We start from the raw sequence: 19,956 nt of genomic DNA, 5'->3' as shown, positions 1-19,956 counted from the left end.
AAAAATAATGACATGGGGACTTGTCACTGAAATTCAGGGTTCCCTTCACTTCCTGAGTGTGAGCCACAAGACACAGTGGCATCAGCAGGACCCAAGTCACTGTCACCGGGAGGACTCGCCGATGTTTCAGTCACATTTCAATCGCTTCAAAGATTTCCAGTAACCTTTACCCATTGCCTCCCAGACACACCGCGAGCTCTATGTAATTAACATGTAATTAATAGTGGCCCCTGTTAGCACGTCACAGGTTTGGGTTTCTTAATAAATGGGGAACTATATTTCGGTATCATAGCTTCTCTTGTAATCCTGTGGGTGTCATTTCATGCACTGATACACATTATTTTAGGAAGGGGTCAGTGGCATGAAAAAGCCCCCAGTGGACACTACCCTGCCTCCTTCAATATTCTTCGAGCCGTTAATAGCTGGCACTACTATCTTATCTCGCTGCCTTTCTGAATCAGGGATGCTCTGAGCTCTACCCCCAGTGTTGTCCCTGACATCCTTGCAGCCTCTGGGACCCCTTCCCCAGGGCACAAGCTCGAACTTTTTTCCAGCTCCTCTTTTCCCCATCTGTCAAAACTGGATGGAGGAACTCTGGCACATTCTGCAATATGGATGGACCTGGGAGACATTACGCCAAGTGTAATAATAGGCCAGTCCCGAAGAAACAAATATCGTATGAGCTCACCCATGTGAGGTGCTTAGAGGAATCAGACTCACAGAGAAAGCGGAAGGCGGGGGGGGGGGGGGGGGGGGGGGGGGGGGGGGGGGGGGGGGGGGGGGGGGGGGGCAGAGGAACTGGCAGTACTGTTTAAAGGAGCAGAGCCTCAGTTTTGCAAGAGAAAACAAGTTATGAGGATGGGGGTGGTGATGGTTACACAATGTGAATGTACTTAATGCCGCTGAACTGTATGCTTAAAAGTGGCTCAAAGCATGCCCTGACTGCTGTGGCTCACTGGGTTGGGTTTCGTCCAGCAAACCGAAAGGTTGTTGGTTCAATTCCCAGTCAGGACACATGCCTGGGTTTCAGGCCAGGTCCCTAGTGTGTCTGGGGCGGGTGTGCAAGAGGCAACTGATCGATGTTTCTCTCCTTCTTTCCCCTCCCTTCCCCTGTCTCTAAAACTGATATAAATAAAATATTTTAAAAATGGTAAATTTTATGTTATGGAGAAGGCAGCCACTGAGCCTCGGAGTTACTTGGTGAACTTTGGACTCCTGTCATCTTGGGTTCCAATCCTGTCCTGGGCCCAGGTTACGTGGGCCCTGAGGTAACCTTTCTGGGCCTCTCTTTCCAGATGGCTCAGCTGTGGGAAAGGGGACCCCACAGACACCCACCAAGTTGCTCCCAGGATCCGGGAATGGTATCTAACAAGTTTGGTCCCCAAGGCTCACTTGGTAGGGACTGAGATCAGTGTGGGTCCCCTCCCCAGGGGCTGGGGAGGGGCGTCTGTCTCCTGTGCAACCCCTTGCAGCCGCCTTGCTGTTGCCCCCCTCCTCTGCCCCCTGGAACCTGAGTGTGCAGAGGTGAGGATGGCGGGATCACTAGCCCAGGCTGCTGCTTTCTGCAGCCCTCTGCACCTTGGTTTCCTCACCTGTAAGATAGGGCTATGGGTTCCCACAAGGTCTAAGAAAGATACAGCGAAAGGCTTGGCGCTTCGCCTGCCCAGAGTGCTCCACAAACATCAGTCACCACGTTCCTGTGCTCTGGGGGCGTGAGGCCAGCCTCCCAGAGCTGAGGCTCTGGAGCCCATGGAAATCACTGGCAACCTTATTTTGCGTGGCCACGCGGGGTCTTTCCGGAGCGTACAGGGATCCAAAAATGTTAAGAACTCCCTGGTTCGATTCCCAGTCAGGGCACATGCCTGGGTTCAAGGCCGGATTCCCAGTTGCGGGTGTATGAAAGGTAACCCATCTATGTACCTCTCACACACTGATGCTTTTCTTCCTCCCTTCTCATCTCTAAAAATAAATATTTTTTTAAAAAATTGCGGCTCTCCTTCAGCGCTTTATTTTGCACGTGGGGGAAGTTGGTATCCAGCTGGGCAGAGGAGGGTCATCTCTAGGAGACCCCGCATATAAGCTTCCCCAGCACAAACACCCCCAGGGGCTTGCAGAGAACGGGCACATCGCGAGCCCAGCAGCCACCGCCCACCTGGACTACCGCAGGGATCTCGCTGGGCTCTCGCGGGGCTCTGATCCTGCCCTCGCGTATGTTCCCCATGGGACCACCAGAGGGCGCCTGGGAACCCTGTCAGCTCACAGCCCCGAGCTCAGAACCCTCTGTGGTTCGCACCTCACTCAGAGTAGGGGCAGACACGTCACCTCGGCGCCCAAGGCCCTACACGATGAACCTCCTTTGTACCCTGGAGTCTTGCCTTTCATCCCACCATCCTTGTCCCCAGGCGTGGGGCTAAATGCTGGCTGGTGTTCCTAAGTACAAGGCTGTGCGGGGCCTCACAGATAACAGGTGTATTGGATGAAATTCTTTCAAGGTGCGAGTCACAGCGCTGTTGGCTGTGAGCTCAGTGTCAATGAATCAACAACATAGGTATATGAATAAGGTGTATGAATTTGGACAGAGACACACATGAAACATGGTGATAGACTGATCGTTTGACAAAAATGTGACCAGAGGCTCGAAATATTCCCTAATTTCACCTTCTAGACCTCGGAACGGTAGCGTGAATAAGAATTGTGGAGAAACCAAAATTAAATAGACAAATCAGAGACCCAGAGATAAAGAGAGTAAGCTGACGCTTGCCAAAGGGGAGGGGGTGAGGAGATGGGAATTTTCTTTTTTAATCGCCTGCTTGAGCTGTTCTCGGTCTTCCTCCTCCACTAAGTCTGCACCCCCCTAACCCCACCCCGGGGCAGGGGTCCCTGCCTGCCTGGTTCATGCTGCACCCCTGTGCTGGGAACAGGGCCTGGCACCCAGTAGGTGCTCAACAGATATATGTGGAATAAGCCCCCCACCCCCTTCCCTGCCCAGGTCTCACCCCAACACCCAGACTCCAAACCCCCCAAAGACCCAAAGGCAAAGGGGCCAAGTGGGCATCAGTAGTTTTAAAAAAAGGATCGGCTTTTAATTTACAAGAGTTCTAAATGTACAGAATTCTCCTTTAAAAAAATTGTTATACACAATAAATACAGTACAAAAAAATTTATCTTACAGTACTAGTTTTGTCTCCGAGATTTCAAAATCTGGCGCGGGTGGCTGGCGGCAGGAAGAACAGAGGGAGGACTGGCTGGGAGGGGTGGGAGGAAGACCTCGGTTTCCTGTTTTGGAGGTGTTCGGATTTCGGTGGAGGGACGGGAGGGTTCGAAATCTCTCTCTCACTCGCTCGCTCACTCCAGCACACACACAGGGACACAGGACAAGGAGCTGGACATACACAGGGATGTGGCAGGTGCCCCATGTAGGTCCTGAGACTCTGGCTCACACCGCTCCTCCCTGCGTTTCCTTTTGCGGCCTGTTGGGGGCGGTGCTGAGGGGCCAAGCCAGCCAACAGGGCCCCACCCCCCCCTCAGCTCTGAGCGCCCTCCAGGCATGGATGCCCGAAGCCACACAGACAAGCCTGGTACCTGGACACGCGTGAGCAGTGGGAACAACCAGGGTGCCCCCACTCCTGGCAACCACACGCATGTCCCCCGGAAGGAGGGGTGGAGTGTAGCAGGTGAGAAGAAGTGGGAAGTGACACACCAGGTTCACCGCTCCTTTGGCAGGGGACATTGTACATTTACAGCCCCCTCCCCTTAAACCCACGACCCCTGCCCAACAACCCAGCTGAAGCAGGTGGCGGGAGAGGAGGCCTTTGTGACTCAAATAACTTAGGCAAGAAAGACTCAGGGGATCCCCGGCTCGTGTCCCCCAGGAGGCTGTGGTCAGGTGCCCGGCTGCCCCTGGTGTCCGCGCCGAGCGAGGGGACAGGGAAGGGGAGCCCAGCCCGGTGTTATCTGTTCAACGTCCTGGCACCGAGGCCGCCGTTGTGGCTGGAGGGGGGGTAGGCCTCCGGCCTGTGCAGGGGTGACAGGGAGGCAGGCGTGACGGCCGCCGGGGGCGCGTGGGGGTACGGGGTTGTGGCTGTCCGGCCGGGGGCCTGCTGGAGGTTCAGGATGCTGTCGATGGCGCTCTGCAGGTGCTCGGTGAGCGTGTCGTCCTGCGGGCTGTCGCTGGAGAAGCTGGCCTGGTCCACGTCCGGCGACTCGGACTTGCGCCGCTTGGTGGGCGGCAGCGGGGGCGCCTCCCAGGTGGGGTCCCTGCTGCCGCCGCCCTGCCCCGCACTGGCCGTGGCCTCGGGCGGGGCCCCCTTCAGCATGCGCTGGTACAGTTCGTCCTCCACCGCAGCCAGCTCTCGGATCAGCCCGCTGGTGGCTTCGTCCACTTTGGTGGGCAGCGGCGCTGGACTATTGCCCCGGGCCCTGCCCGTCACGGCCCCCTCGGCCGCCCCGCTGCCCAGGGCTTCCACGTTCTCGCGGTACGTCTTCCGCAGGGGCAGGCGGGGGCAGTGCGGGGCCGGGGCTGGCGGCTTGTGGTCCGTGGTGGCGGGCGGCGGGTGGTCCACGGTGCCGTTCATCTGGCCGGTGGTCTGGGGTGGCGGCGGGGGCCGGGGCGGGGGCTCTGCCGCCTTGAGGGCAGCGGGGGGCGGCGGCGGGGGCTGGTGCACCGGATCCAGGGCTGTGTTGTGCACGACCTTGCTGAGCCCAGCTTCCTGCTTGATCTTGAGCTTGAGGCCGATGCGGCTCCGGGCCTCGTAGGTCTTTATGGGTGGGCGGCTACGGGAGGGCATGGGGCCGTCCTCATCGGCATCCAGGGAGGAGGCGGCGGAGGAGGAGGACGACGAGGAGGACAGGCAGGAAGATGCGCGGGCCCAGGTCACTGACGGGGAGCCGCCGGCCCCGCCATGCCGGATCACCAGTTTGGTGGGCAGGTGCAGGGGGGGTTGGGCAGGCGCCCCGGACACCGCGGAGGGTGGTGCCTGGCTGGGAAGCCGATGTCCCTCAGAAGAGGCTGTGACAGGGAGGCCCAGGGACCGGGAGGAAGACATGTACTCATCTGTAAAACCAGAGTCCAAGAAAAGCCACCGGGATTAGGCAGTGCATGGCCGCGCGTGCAGAACACAGCCGAGGGGTGCTGGTGTGCACCGAGCCCCGGGCTAAGCCCCTGACTCACTGCGACCCTTCTCAGCAATTCCCAAATCCCAGCGTGGGGTGGGGGCAGACACAGCACCTTAGACTGGATGCCACCTTATTTTCTGCAACCCGAGTACCTTGTTCACTTCACCCTAGTGCTGGCTCTGCTGCCCTGCTTTTCCTCCCCCGAGGGTGGAAGAATGTTCCCTCCATGCCAGGTCCCAGTGGGTAAGGGGCCATGGTGATGGGGGACGAGGAACTCAGTTCCAGCGGAGCCCAGCCCCTGCACCATGGCCCGCTCCCGCGCCGCCTAGTGGCGGAGGAAGGCGAGGCCCCGCCCCCAGTCTCTGCAGCAATGTAAGGGGCGGGGGACACGCCCCCGTTCCTTCTGTCCTCTCCTCTCTCACCAGGCTTCTCCTTGGCCAGCTGTTTGTCCAAGGCGAGGGTGGTCTTCTCCTCCTGAATGAACATTCGGTCGATCATCACCATCTCCGCCGAGGGGCTCACCCTCTGAGGGGGAGAAGATGGGCAAGTGAAGAAGCCGGGAGGGAGGGAGGGGAGGCAAGTAACCCCCGGGGTGGGAGCGCATTCCCAACTGTCCCCCTTGTGATCTGACCGCCAGCCTCCCTTCCTCAGAGAAGGGAAGCCCAGGGTCCCCGGGGGGGAGGGGGGAAGGAGGAGGAGGTAACAGCCACCCTACCCGGGACTCCTCCAGGAGCAGGAGGCGGTATTTGTTGAGCATGGCCTGGGTGCGTTTCAGCAGCTGCGTGGAGACGGTCTCAAACTCCTCGTCCACTGCGGGAAGAGCGGAGGGCCGGGGGCGCAGACATTGTGGGCAGACTGAGCAGCAGGTGCCTGCCCACCCCCCACCCCTCGCGGTGGGGTGGTCCCGGGAGGCCTTACCTTTGTGGTAGTCGTTGGGGGAGGGGAGGGCACCCTGGTAGACGTGGTAGGGCAGGAGGCGATACAGGGCATCCTCGAAGGAGGGGAAGGCCGTCTTGTAGTCCGGGTGCAGGACGGAGCCCTGATGTTTGTGCAAATGCTCCAGGAAACTGGGGGTGGGTGGGGACAGACCAGAGGGGCAGAGCTGCTGGTGAGGCCAGGGGAGACAGGGAGCCCCAGGCCCTGAAGCTGACAACAGTGGGAGGAAGATGGCACTTGGGAAGCAGGTGCTGGCATTAGCTGCCTGTGCTATCTGTCTCATGGCTCCTCAAATGGAGGTGCTCCCATTACCCCCATTTCACAGACAAGGAAACCCAGGTCCAGAGAGGGGAAGTGCCTCTGCCCAAAACACAAGAGCCAGGCCGACGCACAGCCTGAAACTCATCCTGCATGCTATGCTCTCTCCCGCCACCAGGGGTCAGCATGGCCCCACGCTGCCAAGGTCCGACAGGTCCTGAGATTGGTCCCTAAAGCCCTCTTCTCTCACGGGCTTTCTAGCACAGATTACAGGGATGTAAGTCTCTTCATCGTGTGATAGTCCCCACCCTGTGCTGAAGAACAGCGGCCCCCTCACACCATGGGGTCGGGACCTGGTCTGTCTTGCATTTCCAGAACCCAGCACAGGATGGGCAGCAGCGAGGCACTGCGTGATCAACACTCTCGGTGGGAGGAGGACAGAGAAGGCAGGCAAGCATCGAACATTCATCGCCTCCCCCACGCCTGAAACACCCATCGCTCCACCCACCCGCAGCTCCATCTGTCCACCCAAACACGAACCCCTCCACCCACTCATCCAGACAGACCCCCGTCGCCCCACCCCCAGCCTTCTCTGAGAAGGGACCAGGGCGCACCGGTGCCTCCCCCTCAAGGAAGTCACCAGCCTGGTGGCGCCACAGGAGTGCTCCGCACAGTCTCACCGAATCCTCATCCCGCCGCCTGCCAGCCTGTGTCCTGATCCTCACCACCCCATTCTCCAGGGGGGAACACAGAGGGTATGTGAGGGAAACCGCAGGCGGACAGAGGGCGAGGCGGGATTCCGCTGCCTCCCCGCTCTGCGGGGTGGGCCTCACGCCCCGTCCCAGGTCTCTGGGAAGATGGAGGCGGCAGTGCTGGTGAGAAATACAGGACAAGGAGGGTGCCGCCACTCACCAGGCTTCTTTGCTGGGCTGAAGTGGGGGTGGTTTCTTCAGGCCACTCAACTTGCTCTCATACTGCTGGGGAGAAAGGCCAGTGAGGGGCATTGTGGACAAGCCTTCCCTCCCTCTGTGCCCTGCCCCTCTGCCCCCAAACTGGGACGCAGGCAGGAGAGGCCCTGTCTCCCCCATGGGCTCCTGGCCCTGCCCATCACACTCAGTCTGGGCGGGGTGCAGGTGGGGACAGGGCGAGGAGAGGGTGACAAGCAGGTCTGAGCCCCGGCACCCTCCACCAGAGGCCCCTGAGGCACCTTCTCGTGCGTGGGTCTCGACCTTCTCCAGCCCGCCGTGGGGACACCAGGGACACTCTGGAGTCTCCCTCCCTGCAGCCTCTCTCCCCAGCCCCTCTCCTCTCATTCTGCCTCAGGCCTCTGCACCGTGACCTCTTCCCTCTTCCCTCTTCCCTGTCTTCCGGCTCCGCCTCTGGTGAAGCTTGTCTTCAAGACTCTCCAAACTCTTGGGTCTGTATCCTTCCACCTATCCTGCCCCTCTCATTTCTGCAGATGCGTCTCTGTCTCCCTGCCCCACCCCCACTTCCGACTGGTGGCCTCTGCCTCAGTTGCCCCCCCTACCCCGTTCCTGTGTCTACGGTCCCACCAGACCCTTTCTCTGGGGCTCTCATCCACTTGTCCAGAGCTGACATCTGACCGTCCCACCTGCCCCTCCTCCTTCAGCCTCAGCCTCTCACCTGCTCCCACCCCCAGGGACACATTGAGGTCTCAGGCCATCTGTCCTACCATCGCCCCCTTGTGGTGGTGTCTGTGTGCAACGATCTTGGACTCGCCCATGCCCACTGCCCGACTGTCCTGCCACTTTACCCACCGTCTCAAGTTGTCTTACTTGCCTGTCAGCCTCCCCTGACCCTCTGCCCCAAGTCCTCCTCTCTGGAGGCCCCTTACCTGCAGCCCGGAGGACTTCCCTGGCCCAGACACAGTGGCCTTGGCCACACTCAGGCCTGGGAGGTTGCTGGCAAAAGCTTTGCTCTCGGCAGGAAGCAGAGGAGGGAGGCCTGGGGGCAGGAATGGGAGCAAACAGGGCTCAGAGGCCACCGGCCTTCCTCACACGTGACCCCCTCAAGCCAGCACCCTGCTCTGCTCTGGTTTTTTGGCCCCGGTGGCCCCCCCAGCCCCCGAGTCTGGGAGCCAGGCCTTCTTCCTCCACCTTCCCTGGCCTGTGAGATCCGAGTGACCCCTTGGTTCCACAGCTCAGCCCCCCTCTTCAGACCCCCAGCTTTCCTTCATGGCTGTCTCTCCCCTACCTGCAGTGGCCACGGGTGCCGGGGCAGGGGGGTGGCTGGGGGCGGTGGGGGTCCCGGACGGGGCCGGCCCGCTGACCAGCACCGAGGCAGTGGGGCTGGTGAGGGGCCCCAGGCTGGCAGAGGTCTGTGGGGCGGCGGGGGGTCCCCCGGCCTTGCTCTGGAGAATGATTCCGGACGGCACCTGAGGAGGGGACAGGTGGTTGAGGGGTGGGGACACCCACAAGAAGTTGGGGCAGCCAGGCACCAGGGCCGGGGGTGCAGTGGGAGGGGCTAGGGCTGGGGTAGTGTGCACTGGGGCCGGCCCCCCGCCATTACCTGGTGAAATCTGTCCAGAAGAGCCTTCTGCTGGGGCAGTGCCGGGAAGGGGGTGGTCACCATCTGGAAGGTCCGAGGAGGCGGTGGGGGGGGTGCTGTGGGCTCGGAGACCAGATGGAGGGCTGCAGGGGGCGTGGGGGACTTGTGGGGCCCTTGGCTGGGCGGGAACTGGAGCTGGAAGTCTGGTGGCGTGGGGGCTGGCAGCCTGGCGGATGTCTCGGTGGAGGCCACGACGGAGGAGGTGGAGGCAGGAGGGAGGTGGGGGGCTGGGGGCAGCGGCCCCTCCGGGGGCTGGGAAGGGGGTCGCAGGGGGGGCTGGGGTGGGCCTGGGGCAGTGGGGACAGGGGTGCTGGCAGGTGCGGGGACGCCCAGCTGGTTCTGGATGACGAAGATGCCAGGCAGAGTGGGGGGGGCCTGGGATGGGGGACAAGGGTGCAGAGTAGGCTCTGAGGGTGGACGGGACAGGCTCTGGGGCTGGGAGGGCGGACGGGAATGGGGGCGGGAGGGTGGGCGTGAAGGGGGCCGGGTGGGGTGTGGGGACGGCAGGTGAGGGCTATCTCCCAGAGGGGCCTGGTGAGGTAGTGAAGGGGATGAGGAGGGGCCTGGGCCCTTCAGTGGAGCCGCTGCTGGGATCTGGGCGGGGGGGAGGCAGAGTAGGGGCGCAGGGTCAGAACCAACCTTGGCTCCCACTGTCCCAGGACACTGGGGACCCTGCTACTCCCACTAGAAACTCGTTTTTCAACTCCCCACCTCACCCTTGCACTGTCCCCCACCTCACTCCTGCACCTGGCCCCCCTCACCTCTGCACTTGTCCCCACCTAACCCCTGCATCTGTGCCCTACCTCATCCCCATTTCACTCCTGCACCTGTCTCCCATCTCACCCCCACCTCACCCCTGCACCTGTGCCCCACCTCATCCCCTCCACACCTCTACCCTCTGATCCCCCCTACCACATGCCCGCCTCCCCAGTTCCCCAGACAAAGGTGAGCTCTGCAGGATTCGGGGGCAGCAGCAGAGGAAGCAGCAGGCCACACCACACCAGCTGCCCAGCGGGGAGGCGGGGGCCAAGGAGCGTGAGCACAAGCAGCGCGGGGGAAGGAGGCAGTCGGCGGGGCAGCATCCCAGCACCCAACCTGGCCTGACTGTCTAGCTAACCCAGGAGAGCCGACACCAGTGTAGACCCCTTGGGCCATGTCCCAGGGTGGGGGCTGATAGCCACAGAGGGCACAGTGGGGTCTAGGGGACCCAGACAGCCAGGTGGGGAAGGAAACGGAGGGGAAGGGCCTGGGCCCCTGGACAGCAGCCTGCGAATCCTGGGCCCCACACGCCTGCAGGCATGGGCCTGTGTGTGCCCACATGAGTGGGGGTGCGCACGTGTGTGTGAGACTCGTACACGAGACTCCGGCACAGTTCTGTTGCACAGACAGAGACGAGGCCCTGCCGGAAACACCCCTCAGCCACAGCGCCTCTCTCTGCACTCTGCCGCCCCAGAGGTCACGGTCGCAGAACCCGCCCCCGGTGACCCCTCTCGCCGACCCAGCAAGTACGACTGGTCCCCCAGGCCCATGCGTGTGGCCCCCACGGCCCTGGGACTGGTGGTCACACTGGACCAAGTTCACAGAGGAGACCCTGGAGCCAGGCGCCGGAAGAACGGGTCCAGGGTTCTCCCTGTCTGACCACCACCCGGGACTTCGCAGCCGAGGGAGGAAGACTTGGGACTCGTCCAAAGTCTCTGGCACTGCCGCGCCCCAAAGCTGAGCTCTCTGCTTCGAGCCCCCGAAGTGGGCTGACTCGTGATTTCTGGGTCCTGACTTAAGGCTCCGAGCTCCCGGACTCTTGCAAGCTTGGCCCGGCCTAACTTCAGTTCAAAACACACACCCATTGGTCGCTCAGTCTGTCTGTTCCCAAAGACTGGCCCCACTATGGTGAGGTCGGGGGGCAGCCCCTGGCTCCCACAAAGGGCTGGCTGAGACTGGCAGCCGGATAACCCCTCCGGAAGGCAGCTTGGTCTGGTGACTTGGAAAAGGCCCCGCCACCTTTGACCTGGCGGCCCCCCACCAGGTGTCTGTCATGAGGAGCAGTCGGGCCCTTGCTCACAGGGCTATCCACTGCGGGAGAAAACAGGAAACCAACCGCAAGGGCCCCACACAGGCGAGGAGCTGAGTGAGGCCCGGGAAGAGCGCCGGCCCACCGCACCCCTCCGCATACGCAAGGCCCACGAAGAGCGCGGATGAATACAATCTGAATGAAATACGCGGAGTGATACATGGCACGATGGCTGGGCAATTGGCTAAGCGGCATTATGGACAGTGCACTAGACAACAGTATTGTCTCCGTGCTGAATGTGCTGAATTTGAATATATTTCCTGTAGCCAAGTAAGAGAATGTTCTTGTTCCTAAGGGCTGAGATCTCTACTAAAATATTAAACAGTAAAGGAGGTTGATGACTGACGAGGTATCAGTCACCCACGGCGACAGGACCTGGGGAAGTGTCACCTGCAGATAACGGAGGACAACTGCAACGATGGGGACCCTCCAAGCCTGAAACGCTGCCCCTGGCCCTTCAGAGACAGTGGGCCTGTCTTTTCTACACCACAGGACTTTCACACATGCCGACCCCGTTCAAGCCCTTCACGAACTTCACTTGTCCCTCACCACAACACCCATGAAATCAACACTATTACCGTCACCCTCACTTGATGGGTAAGGAAACTGAGGCACGGGGCCCACAGTGGCAGGGCAGGGGTTCCAGAGTCCCAGTTCCTGATGGCCACCCACATTCTTTGGGACAGTGGGTTTCGAACCCCAGGCGGGGCCGGGCGGCATGCTCTCCCTCTGACCTCACGGGGCAGTGCTTGCCCGGCGGGTGAACGGGGCGGCACAGCTCCTTCCCCAGTTCCGTTATTTAATGCATGCTCACTGACGGCCCGCTGTGCGCCAGGCCCTGGGGACACAACACTGACAAAAGAGACAAAACTCTGCCCCGGTAGAGTTTATCTCTACCGTCTCCATTTTTTTTATCTTTTTTTAAAGATTTTCTATTTATTTATTTTTAAAGAGGAAGGGAAGGAGAGAAACAGACAGACAGACATCAATGTGTGGTTGCTGGGGGTCATGGCCTGCAAACTAGGCATGTGCCCTGACTGGGAATTGAACCTGCGATGCCTGGTTCACAGCCCGAGCTCAATCCACTGAGCTACGCCAGCCAGGGCTCTACTGTCTCTGTTTTAAAGCCGAAAGTCCTTTATCCCGAGAACCTCCTCGGTCCTGGTGCACTGGGGCAGCTGAGCTCCTGAGGGGAGCCTAGACAAGCACCCAGCCCACAGCAGCGAGTCTGCAAGTGCCACGCTGAAACAGTGGGGGACAAACGTGCTCCAGCCCGGCTCTGCACCACAGTGCTCAGAAGAAGGGAACCTCCAGCCAGGGGGACCCACTCTAGAAACAGTGCTTCCCATTCGGGCTCTCATGGGCGGGCCGGTGCTCCTGTCCCCCTGCCCCCCGCTCCTTCCTGCCTGTTTCTCCTCCCTGCACAGAGGGGACCCGATGCCCTCATGACCCCATGTCCCTCTGGATGGGACTCAGGCTCTGCCCCATAACAACAGCAGCTAAAATGACAAGAACAGCAAATAGACTATCAAGCGCTTGCTCTGTGCGAAGCAGGCGTGAACCTGTGTACCCCTGACAGATCTGTAAGGAACTACTATTCCCGTTTTCCAGGTGAGGAAGCCAAGGTCCGGCGGCCCCAGTGACTCGCTCAGGGTCAGCACAAGGCCTGGCACGCAGCAAACGTCCCGCCCTGAACAGACTGGTTGTTTAAAGTCACATGGCACCGAGATCACATGAGAGTGAGATCACAGCTGTGGGAGGCCAAAGCCCAGCTGATTTCTGCCACTCGGGACCTCGAGGATGCCTTCCTGTCCCAACCGACCCACCCGCCAGTCCTTTTGCCTGAGTCATGACACTGTCCAGGATAAAAGGTGTCTGGTTCTTCCTAACCTCTCATGCTCATGACCCATATGAGACAACGGCTGAATTTCCTAATATGTAAAGAGTTTCTACAAATCAACAGGAAAATGACCAATAACCCAAATGTTAAAATGGCAAAGGGAATGAACAGACAATTCCACAGAATACACAAATAGTTCTACATCTGTGAAAGCCACAGCCAGTCTCATTCACAGCAAAGGAAATGCAAATAACAACAAGATACAATGTTTCATCTACCAGATTGGCCAAGTTTGATTCAGGGCTGAGGCTGTGGGAAAATAGGTACAGATCATGCATCGGTGACAAAGGAGAAACCGATTTACATGCCAAGGAGATGACGTGGCCATTCCTGTCAAAACTACAGATATGTGGGCTCTTAGATGCAGCCTCTCCTTTTTAAGAACATATCCTGCAAAGAGGGGGATGTACAGTCATTCTTGGCAGCCTTGCTTATAACAGGTAAAGACTGAAGTGACCAAAATGCCCACAACATGGGGCCTGGCTGGTGTGACTCAGTGGATTAAGCCCTGGCCTGCAAACAAACCAAAGGGTCGCCTATTCGATTCCCAGTCAGAGCACATGCCTGGGTTGTGGGCCAGGTCTCCAGAAGGGGGCATGCAAGAGGCAACCACACATCAATGTTTCTCTCCCTCTCTTTCTCCTCTCTTGCTCTCTGTCTCAAAATAAGTAAATACACAAAATCTTAAAAAAAAAAAAAAAAAAAGCAAGAAAGAAAATGATGGCCTCTTAAAAAAAATGCCCACATCATGGACTAATGGTTAAATAAGCAATAGATCCACACAACGGGATACTACACAGTGGTATAAAAGAACAGAGCCCCTCGATGATGAATTTTTAAATGATAAAAGGTGCAAACCTGCATGCAGAGTATGCTGTGTCTTTTGTAAAAAAGGAAAGAAAAGAATCCAGATCTCACTTTGCTTGTGTGTGCCCAGAGGGGGAGGGACAGCAGCAGGCTGCAGCTCGGAGAAGGGGCTGCTCTTCCGTGCCCTTTGACGTGGGAACGGCCCGCGTGTTTTATTTACCCAGACACGAAAATGGTACTTTGAGGAAATCACCCATGGCCTGCTGGGTGTAGTGACTTCCCACCCAGAGTGGCTCCCTGGGGCTGGCCCTGGCCTCAGGCGTCCCTGACTGTGCGGAGCCCTTCGGAAATGTCTGGGGAGCAAAGGAGAGCACCATTCCCCAAGCCAGCGAGACAGAGAGGCAGGCAGGGCAGCTGGGGAGGGAGGGCAGCGGAGGGGGCGCAGGGGCAGGGCTGGCTGGGCTAGCGGAGGCTGCTGGGTTCATCTACCTGGGGGGCTGGCGCCGGGGAGGCCTGGCCGTCTGGGGCCTGAGGGCCGAGGCCAGCTCCGTGGGCGGCGGGGGTGCTCGGGGCTGGGTCTTGGGCGGGAGCCGGGGCGCTGACTATGACTGAGGCAGGCACGGAGAGGTGGGGGCTCTCGGCAGAGAGGGGCTGCTGGCTCCTCTCCTAAAAGGGGCAGCCACACAGGGTCACCAGGCCGCCCCTGGCCTGAGGCCTCCCCACCCTGAGGAACCCCCAGCCCCCAGCAATGCTCCAGACAAGGGGGTTTGGGAACCAGGCACCAGGGACACCAAGAGGCTGGCAGTCCCCGGGGGTCTAGGCGCCAGGGAGCCCCGGCAGCCCCAGCCACCGGGTCCCTGGAGGTCTGTCGTCTTCCAGCTCTACCTCTCTCTCTATCTGTCCTGTCAGTCTGTCCACATCCCTATGACCCAACCCCAGCCCTCCAGCAGGGGGCAGTCTCTCTGCCAGTCAGTCTATCACTCTCCTTGTCAATCAGTCCTGTTAGCCAGCCGTTCACCGTCTGTATCATCTGTCTGTCTGTCTATCTGTCTGTCCGTCAGTCAACCAGTCCCTCTCCTTGTCTGCCTGTCCCTCTTTGGTGTCAAGTCGATTCCTCTCCTTGTGGCCAGTTGGTCCCTCTCCCTGTCAGCCATCTGTCAGTCAGCCTCCCTCTGTGTCTGTCTGTCTGCCTGTCAGTCAGCAGGTCCACCACCCCTGGGCCCCCACCTAGGGGACACAGCGGCCCACAGCAGGGGTGCCACTTCCAAGACGCTCTCCTGGCCCACAAGACCCCCCCAGCCGCTGCCTCGCTGCCTGCTCCTCTGCCCCACAGCCCCCCACCCGCCCGCAGAGAAAGCACCCCCCTGCCCCGCCCCGCCCCCCGTTACCTGGGGCAGGAACATCTGCAGGGAGTCCTGAGTGAGGATGGCCGTGGCGGCGGCAGAGGGGGGCAGCACGATCTTCTCCGGGCTGGACGCCAGGACCGGGCTGGGCTGGGGGGTGGTGGCCTGAGGCGGGTTGGCAGCCTGGGGCGCAGGGGCCTGTGTGGGGGGCTGCTGCGGTGCCTGTGGCTGCTGGAGGCCCAAAGGCAACGGGGTGCTGACCGTGGGGGGCGCCTGGGGGGCTGTCTGCACCGTGAGCACAGGTGCGGCCTCCCCAGCGGCAGCGGGGGTGGCTGGCTGCACCAGACCTTCGGGGGTGTTGAGCATGGCCACGGCGCTAGGGGGCAGAGTGACCCCCTGGAGGACAGTGGTGGCAGTGGGACCGGTGGGGGCCGGCTGGCTCTGCGTGGGCAGGCTGCCCGCGGCCAGGGACACCGGCATCTGGAAGAGGGTCGGCTGGCCCACCTGGATGGGGGCCGCGGAGAGGATGTGGGCGGCGCTGTGGGCCCCGGAGTGGGGGGCCAGCACGGGGCCTAGGCTCAGCGGGCCCGCCAGGTTCTGGTTGGTGAGGATGGGGTTGGCGATGAGCTGGCCGCCCGCATGGGGGGCGGCAGCGGCCGCCAGAATCTGCCCGCCCACGTTGGCCGGCAGGGCCGAGAGCGACTGGGGCAGCTGGACGGCGGACGCACCGGGCAGCAGGAACTGGTTCTGGCCGGGCAGCATGTGCTGGGCGGGGATGACGATGCTGCTGCCCTGGTTCAGGAGGTGGACACTCATGGGCTTGCTGAGGGCGCCTGGCGGCTGTGGCGGGGCCGCCCCCGTGGTGGTGGCAGGGGGCTGCTTGAACACGTTCGCCTGCAGGGCGGGCGCCGGGAAGCCCGACAGCACCACATTCTGGCCGGCTTTGCCTGCCGCCATAAAAGTCAGGTTCTGCGGGGCCTTAGGCTGCTGCGGGAGCCCCCCCGCCTCACCCTGGATGGTAAGCGTGGTGCCCGCGGGGGCGAAAGGCTTGGGTGTCAGCTGGTAGAGCTTGGGGGGCAGCACCCCGGCTGGCTTGGGCTGGATGGGCGTGGGCGTACGGTGCAGGATCACATTGGGCGCTGGCACCAGCGGCGAGGCGCCAAGGCCCGGCGCCACGGCCAGCTGCTGACCCGAGGGCGCACCGGCGGCGGTGGCGGCTCCCGTGCCTCCAAACACTGAGTTCCCATTGAGTGTGGTGGCCACGGCGGCTGAGAGGTTCTTCTGGATGACCAGGCCGGCCCCCTGGGGTGACACGCCGGCTGACGCCAAGGTCACTGGTTCCGAGGGGCCCGCCGCCGAGGCCAGGTAGCCGCTGACAGGCACCTGCTTGGTCAGGAGCTGGGAAGTGGGTGGGTTGAGTGCCATGACTGGCTGGCCCACCACCTGGATGGGGGCTAGCCCGAGGGTGGCTGCTGCGGCGCTCCCGGGGCTGCCGTTGGGCAGGCCCTGGAGGCCCGGGATGGGCTGCAGGGTCACATTGCCCAGGCCCACGGGCTGCAGGAAGGGTTGGACGCTCAGTGCCTTGTTGACCACGTCCTGGGGCGGCACCAGGGCCTGGTGCGTTAGCACGGTGGGCGGGGCCTGGAGTCCTAGAAGGTCTGTGCCGCTGGGGAACAGGGCCTGGGGCCCCGGGGCCACGGCGGCAGCCCCTCCAGCACCGGCCGGGCCCGCCCCGCCATCCGCGGGCTGCAGGGTGGGCAGCTGGAAGGCACCCAGGTCCAGCTCAGCTTCGGCTTCAAGCGTCTGCTCGGTGATGTTGGCCTCTTGGAGGCTCTGCTGGAGGATGTCACAGGGCTGGTCTGAGCCCCCGCTGCCCGCGCCGCCCCCCCCAGCTGAGGGGGAGCCCAGGATGTCATCTTCCAGGAAGTCTAGGTCCACGCTGGGGGCTGGCTGGCTGGGCTCTGGGTTCAAGTGGTTGCCAGAAGCTTCTTGCACGTGGAGCTGGAGGCCAAATAAGGTGGGAAGGAAAGACCTGAGATTAGTGAAGGGCTGGGCTCAGGGCACGGCTGGAATGAGGGACCCTCGGGGTCGGAGTGGCGCAGTCAGCAAGAATATTCCATCTGGAAGCGGCTGAACCAGGGTTCAAATCCCGGCTCCACTGGAGCCTCGCTGTGGAGCTCGCTTAACCTGGACTGTCCCCATCTGTTCACGTCAGGAGCACATAAGGAAAACCACTCAGCAGACAGTCGTGCTGGCCCTTAGTTCCTCCCTGCGATCCCAAAGCCCCGGAGGCTCTGGGAACCACGACTGCATTCACATCGCTCTGGAAGCGAAACCTGACCAGGACCCACGCGGCGCTCTTGGGTAAAGGCCTGACCTGCCCACACCATGCGACCCCTGTTCACGTGACCATGGAAAGGTGAATGAGCGTGCCGTCACATGCAGTGCAAAAACCCAGCCTCACCTTTCCAGAGTCTGAAAAACCCTGAACTGGAAACACACCTGGCACCGAGGGCTTTGGGTAAAAGACCATGGTTCTGGCAAACAGAACAGTGCCAGCCACTTCTTAAGTACTTCCCACGCGTGGTCCAGGCCACGTGGGCACAGATATGTGCATGCATACTTGAGCGAATATTCTACGAGCAATCATCACGCTCCCGGCATGGGGTCCCTGCTGACATCTGACCCCCAGACAGCCTCCTAGGAGGGTGGTGACTTTGGGTGACACCCCCAGCAGGGACTGAGTGGGCATTAACAACCAATAGCTGCCCGAAGAATAATGGCCCTGAAAGGAGAATACGGGCCCAGCACCATCACTGGGTCTACAAAGGTAACAATAGGGAGAAATCCTTATTTCTTGGGATCTGGACTTAACCATTTATATTATGAAAGAAACATTATTCAGAATATATTACTATAGTTATAAGGAGTAAACGAAGTGCTGTAAAGGGCCTGGGTATAAGAAGTGTTCAGTAAATGATAGTTATGATGAGGAGGAGGGAGGAAGGGAAGGGAGAGAGAAGAGGGAGGAGGAGGAAGAAGAGCGGGTGAGGAGGAAGGAGGAGAAGGGGCCGAGAGAGAAAGGAGAGAGGACACTGGCATTCAGTCATGGGTCCAGCACAGCCGGGGCAAACAGGTGCTCAATTATCACCCTGCCTTCACCTTCCAGATGGAGCCTGAGGTCTGCTTCAGTCGATGCCCTCTCCCTGCCCAGGTCACCCCCCAATGGCTGAGCAAAGACAGGGCTACAGACCCCCACGCCCCCTCCCCCTGAGAGAAGTGTGCCCTGGTGAACCCCAGAGCTGGCATCTGCCTTGATGCCCCAGAACAGCTGTGCACCAGCGGGCGCCCCAGGTCGCCAGGCCGGGACCCAGTCAGGATGCTCTGGCAGCAGAGTCCCGCCTCCACCCACACTGTTCCCGGGGACTGCCCCTGCCCTCCGCCCAGCAAAGCTCAGCTTGGGGACCAGCGTGACCCCACCCTGGGCCCTGGGGCCACTTACCCCAGGACCTTCATAGAAGGCACTTTGGGCCTCCGCGGGGTTATCCAGGAGGTCGTCGCTGTCGAGCTGCAACAAGACCCGCCCCCACCCAAGGTCACAGGTCAGCCGGGCAGTGAGCCAGCCCCTGCTCTAAAACAGAAACCAACGTAGGGTTACACGGGACACAACCATAAAGACGAGGCGGGGGGCAAGGTGACCCCGACACTGAGTCCCTCAGCCCGGCTTCTGAGGTCCTCCCGACACTGTGGCCGTCCCGGCGCAAGAATCCTGTGCCCAGGCTGTGCCCCTGACCTTCGCAGCCCCATCCCCCTGGAAGCGCCTCCTTCCCGGCTTGTCACCAATGCCACCCCTCCCAACTACTCCGTCCCTTCTCACGCAGTCAGTCACTCGAGCACCGAGCACCGGCACAACCCACCCCCCCAGGCGCCCAGCTCCAGGTGCTGCGCCTGCCTCTGGGAGGCGGAAGGGATCTGGCTGGTTTCCACGAGCACCTTCAGCACCTAGGACAGAGCCTGGCACCTCGGAGCACCTGGGGAGCGTCTGTCTAGGCCGCGGTGGTCTCGCCAGGTCCTCTCTCCAGCTGGGTGTCTCCCCAGAGCCCCAGGCCTGGCAGCCACCAGCAGCCCCGTGAGTTTCTGGAATCCACCCCACAACCCCAGTCACACAAAATGGCACCACAACCCACTCAAGTCACAACCCAGGAGGCCTCCTAGACTCGCCTCCTCGACAGCAAATCCAGTTGACTCTGCCTCCCAGAGAGATGCCAAGGCCGGGGCCAGCCCCTCCTCACCACCTGCCCCCAGGGTCTGGGCCACTGTCACCCTGATGTGCTCGCCCCCTCTCTACCGACTGATGAGTCTCCTTTCCAGAACTGGAGCTCCCCGCCCCTCCCTGTGAGAGAGAGCCGGCTCAGCGACTCACGTCCAGTGAATCCGGTCTGACGGAAGTGACGTGTGACTTCGGAGACGAGGCCATAACAGGCACTGAGCTCCCCCCCCCCCGCCCCCGGCTCTCTCCCTTGGGTCACTCGCTCTGGGCAAGTCAGCTGCCCTGGCCTGCAGGCCCTGAAGCTGCCCCGAGGAGACGTCCTCGAGGTGAGGAGTGGAGGCCACCCACTGACACCAGGGGAAGGAGCTGTGGTGGAAACTGTCATCTCCCAGCCTCCATCTCCCAGCCTCCGCCGACGCCCGACTGCAGCTCCGGGACCCACGCTGGCCCAGGCCGCCCAGCTACGCTGCTCCCTGAGCTCTCACGGGGGCTTTCCATCACTGAGTGTTGGGACGGCTTGTTACGCACCCCTGGATGACTGACACAACTCCCCGTGGCTCGCAGACTTCCCCTGCCCCCTGCTCTGTCCCCCAGGGAACGAGCCTCTGGGGTGCGGCTCGACTGTAGCACTCCCCTGCTTACTAACCCGTCAGAGCTGCCTGTCGTGCAAAATAAAACCCGATCTCCTCGA

At 61.2% G+C, this 19,956-nt stretch overlaps 1 protein-coding gene across 3 annotated transcripts in view; it reads right to left on the bottom strand.

Moving 5' to 3' along the window:
* Nucleotides 1-3,057: 3,057 nt before the first annotated feature.
* The window catches only part of BICRA (BRD4 interacting chromatin remodeling complex associated protein), a 74,555-nt gene continuing 57,656 nt past the window's right edge, over nucleotides 3,058-19,956 (bottom strand). Inside the window, exons 5-15 of one of the 3 annotated variants that reach the window (XM_036012475.1) lie at nucleotides 18,498-18,563; nucleotides 15,041-16,996; nucleotides 14,142-14,318; nucleotides 8,839-9,471; nucleotides 8,524-8,704; nucleotides 8,165-8,274; nucleotides 7,222-7,286; nucleotides 6,034-6,182; nucleotides 5,831-5,925; nucleotides 5,538-5,640; nucleotides 3,058-5,053 (exon numbers count right to left, since the gene is read on the bottom strand). In XM_036012475.1, coding sequence (XP_035868368.1) covers nucleotides 3,951-5,053; nucleotides 5,538-5,640; nucleotides 5,831-5,925; nucleotides 6,034-6,182; nucleotides 7,222-7,286; nucleotides 8,165-8,274; nucleotides 8,524-8,704; nucleotides 8,839-9,471; nucleotides 14,142-14,318; nucleotides 15,041-16,996; nucleotides 18,498-18,563 — 4,638 coding nt within the window. In that variant the 3' untranslated portion in view covers nucleotides 3,058-3,950. The remainder of the gene's footprint in view (nucleotides 5,054-5,537; nucleotides 5,641-5,830; nucleotides 5,926-6,033; nucleotides 6,183-7,221; nucleotides 7,287-8,164; nucleotides 8,275-8,523; nucleotides 8,705-8,838; nucleotides 9,472-14,141; nucleotides 14,319-15,040; nucleotides 16,997-18,497; nucleotides 18,564-19,956) is intronic. The other 2 variants (XM_028529926.2, XM_036012476.1) reach the window with 2 other exon arrangements.

Source organism: Phyllostomus discolor, chromosome 12, assembly GCF_004126475.2.
Source record: "Phyllostomus discolor isolate MPI-MPIP mPhyDis1 chromosome 12, mPhyDis1.pri.v3, whole genome shotgun sequence".
Classification (NCBI taxonomy): domain Eukaryota; kingdom Metazoa; phylum Chordata; class Mammalia; order Chiroptera; family Phyllostomidae; genus Phyllostomus; species Phyllostomus discolor.
Note: the sequence above shows the minus strand (reverse complement) of the source record. Positions and strands in the feature narration are given on the sequence as shown.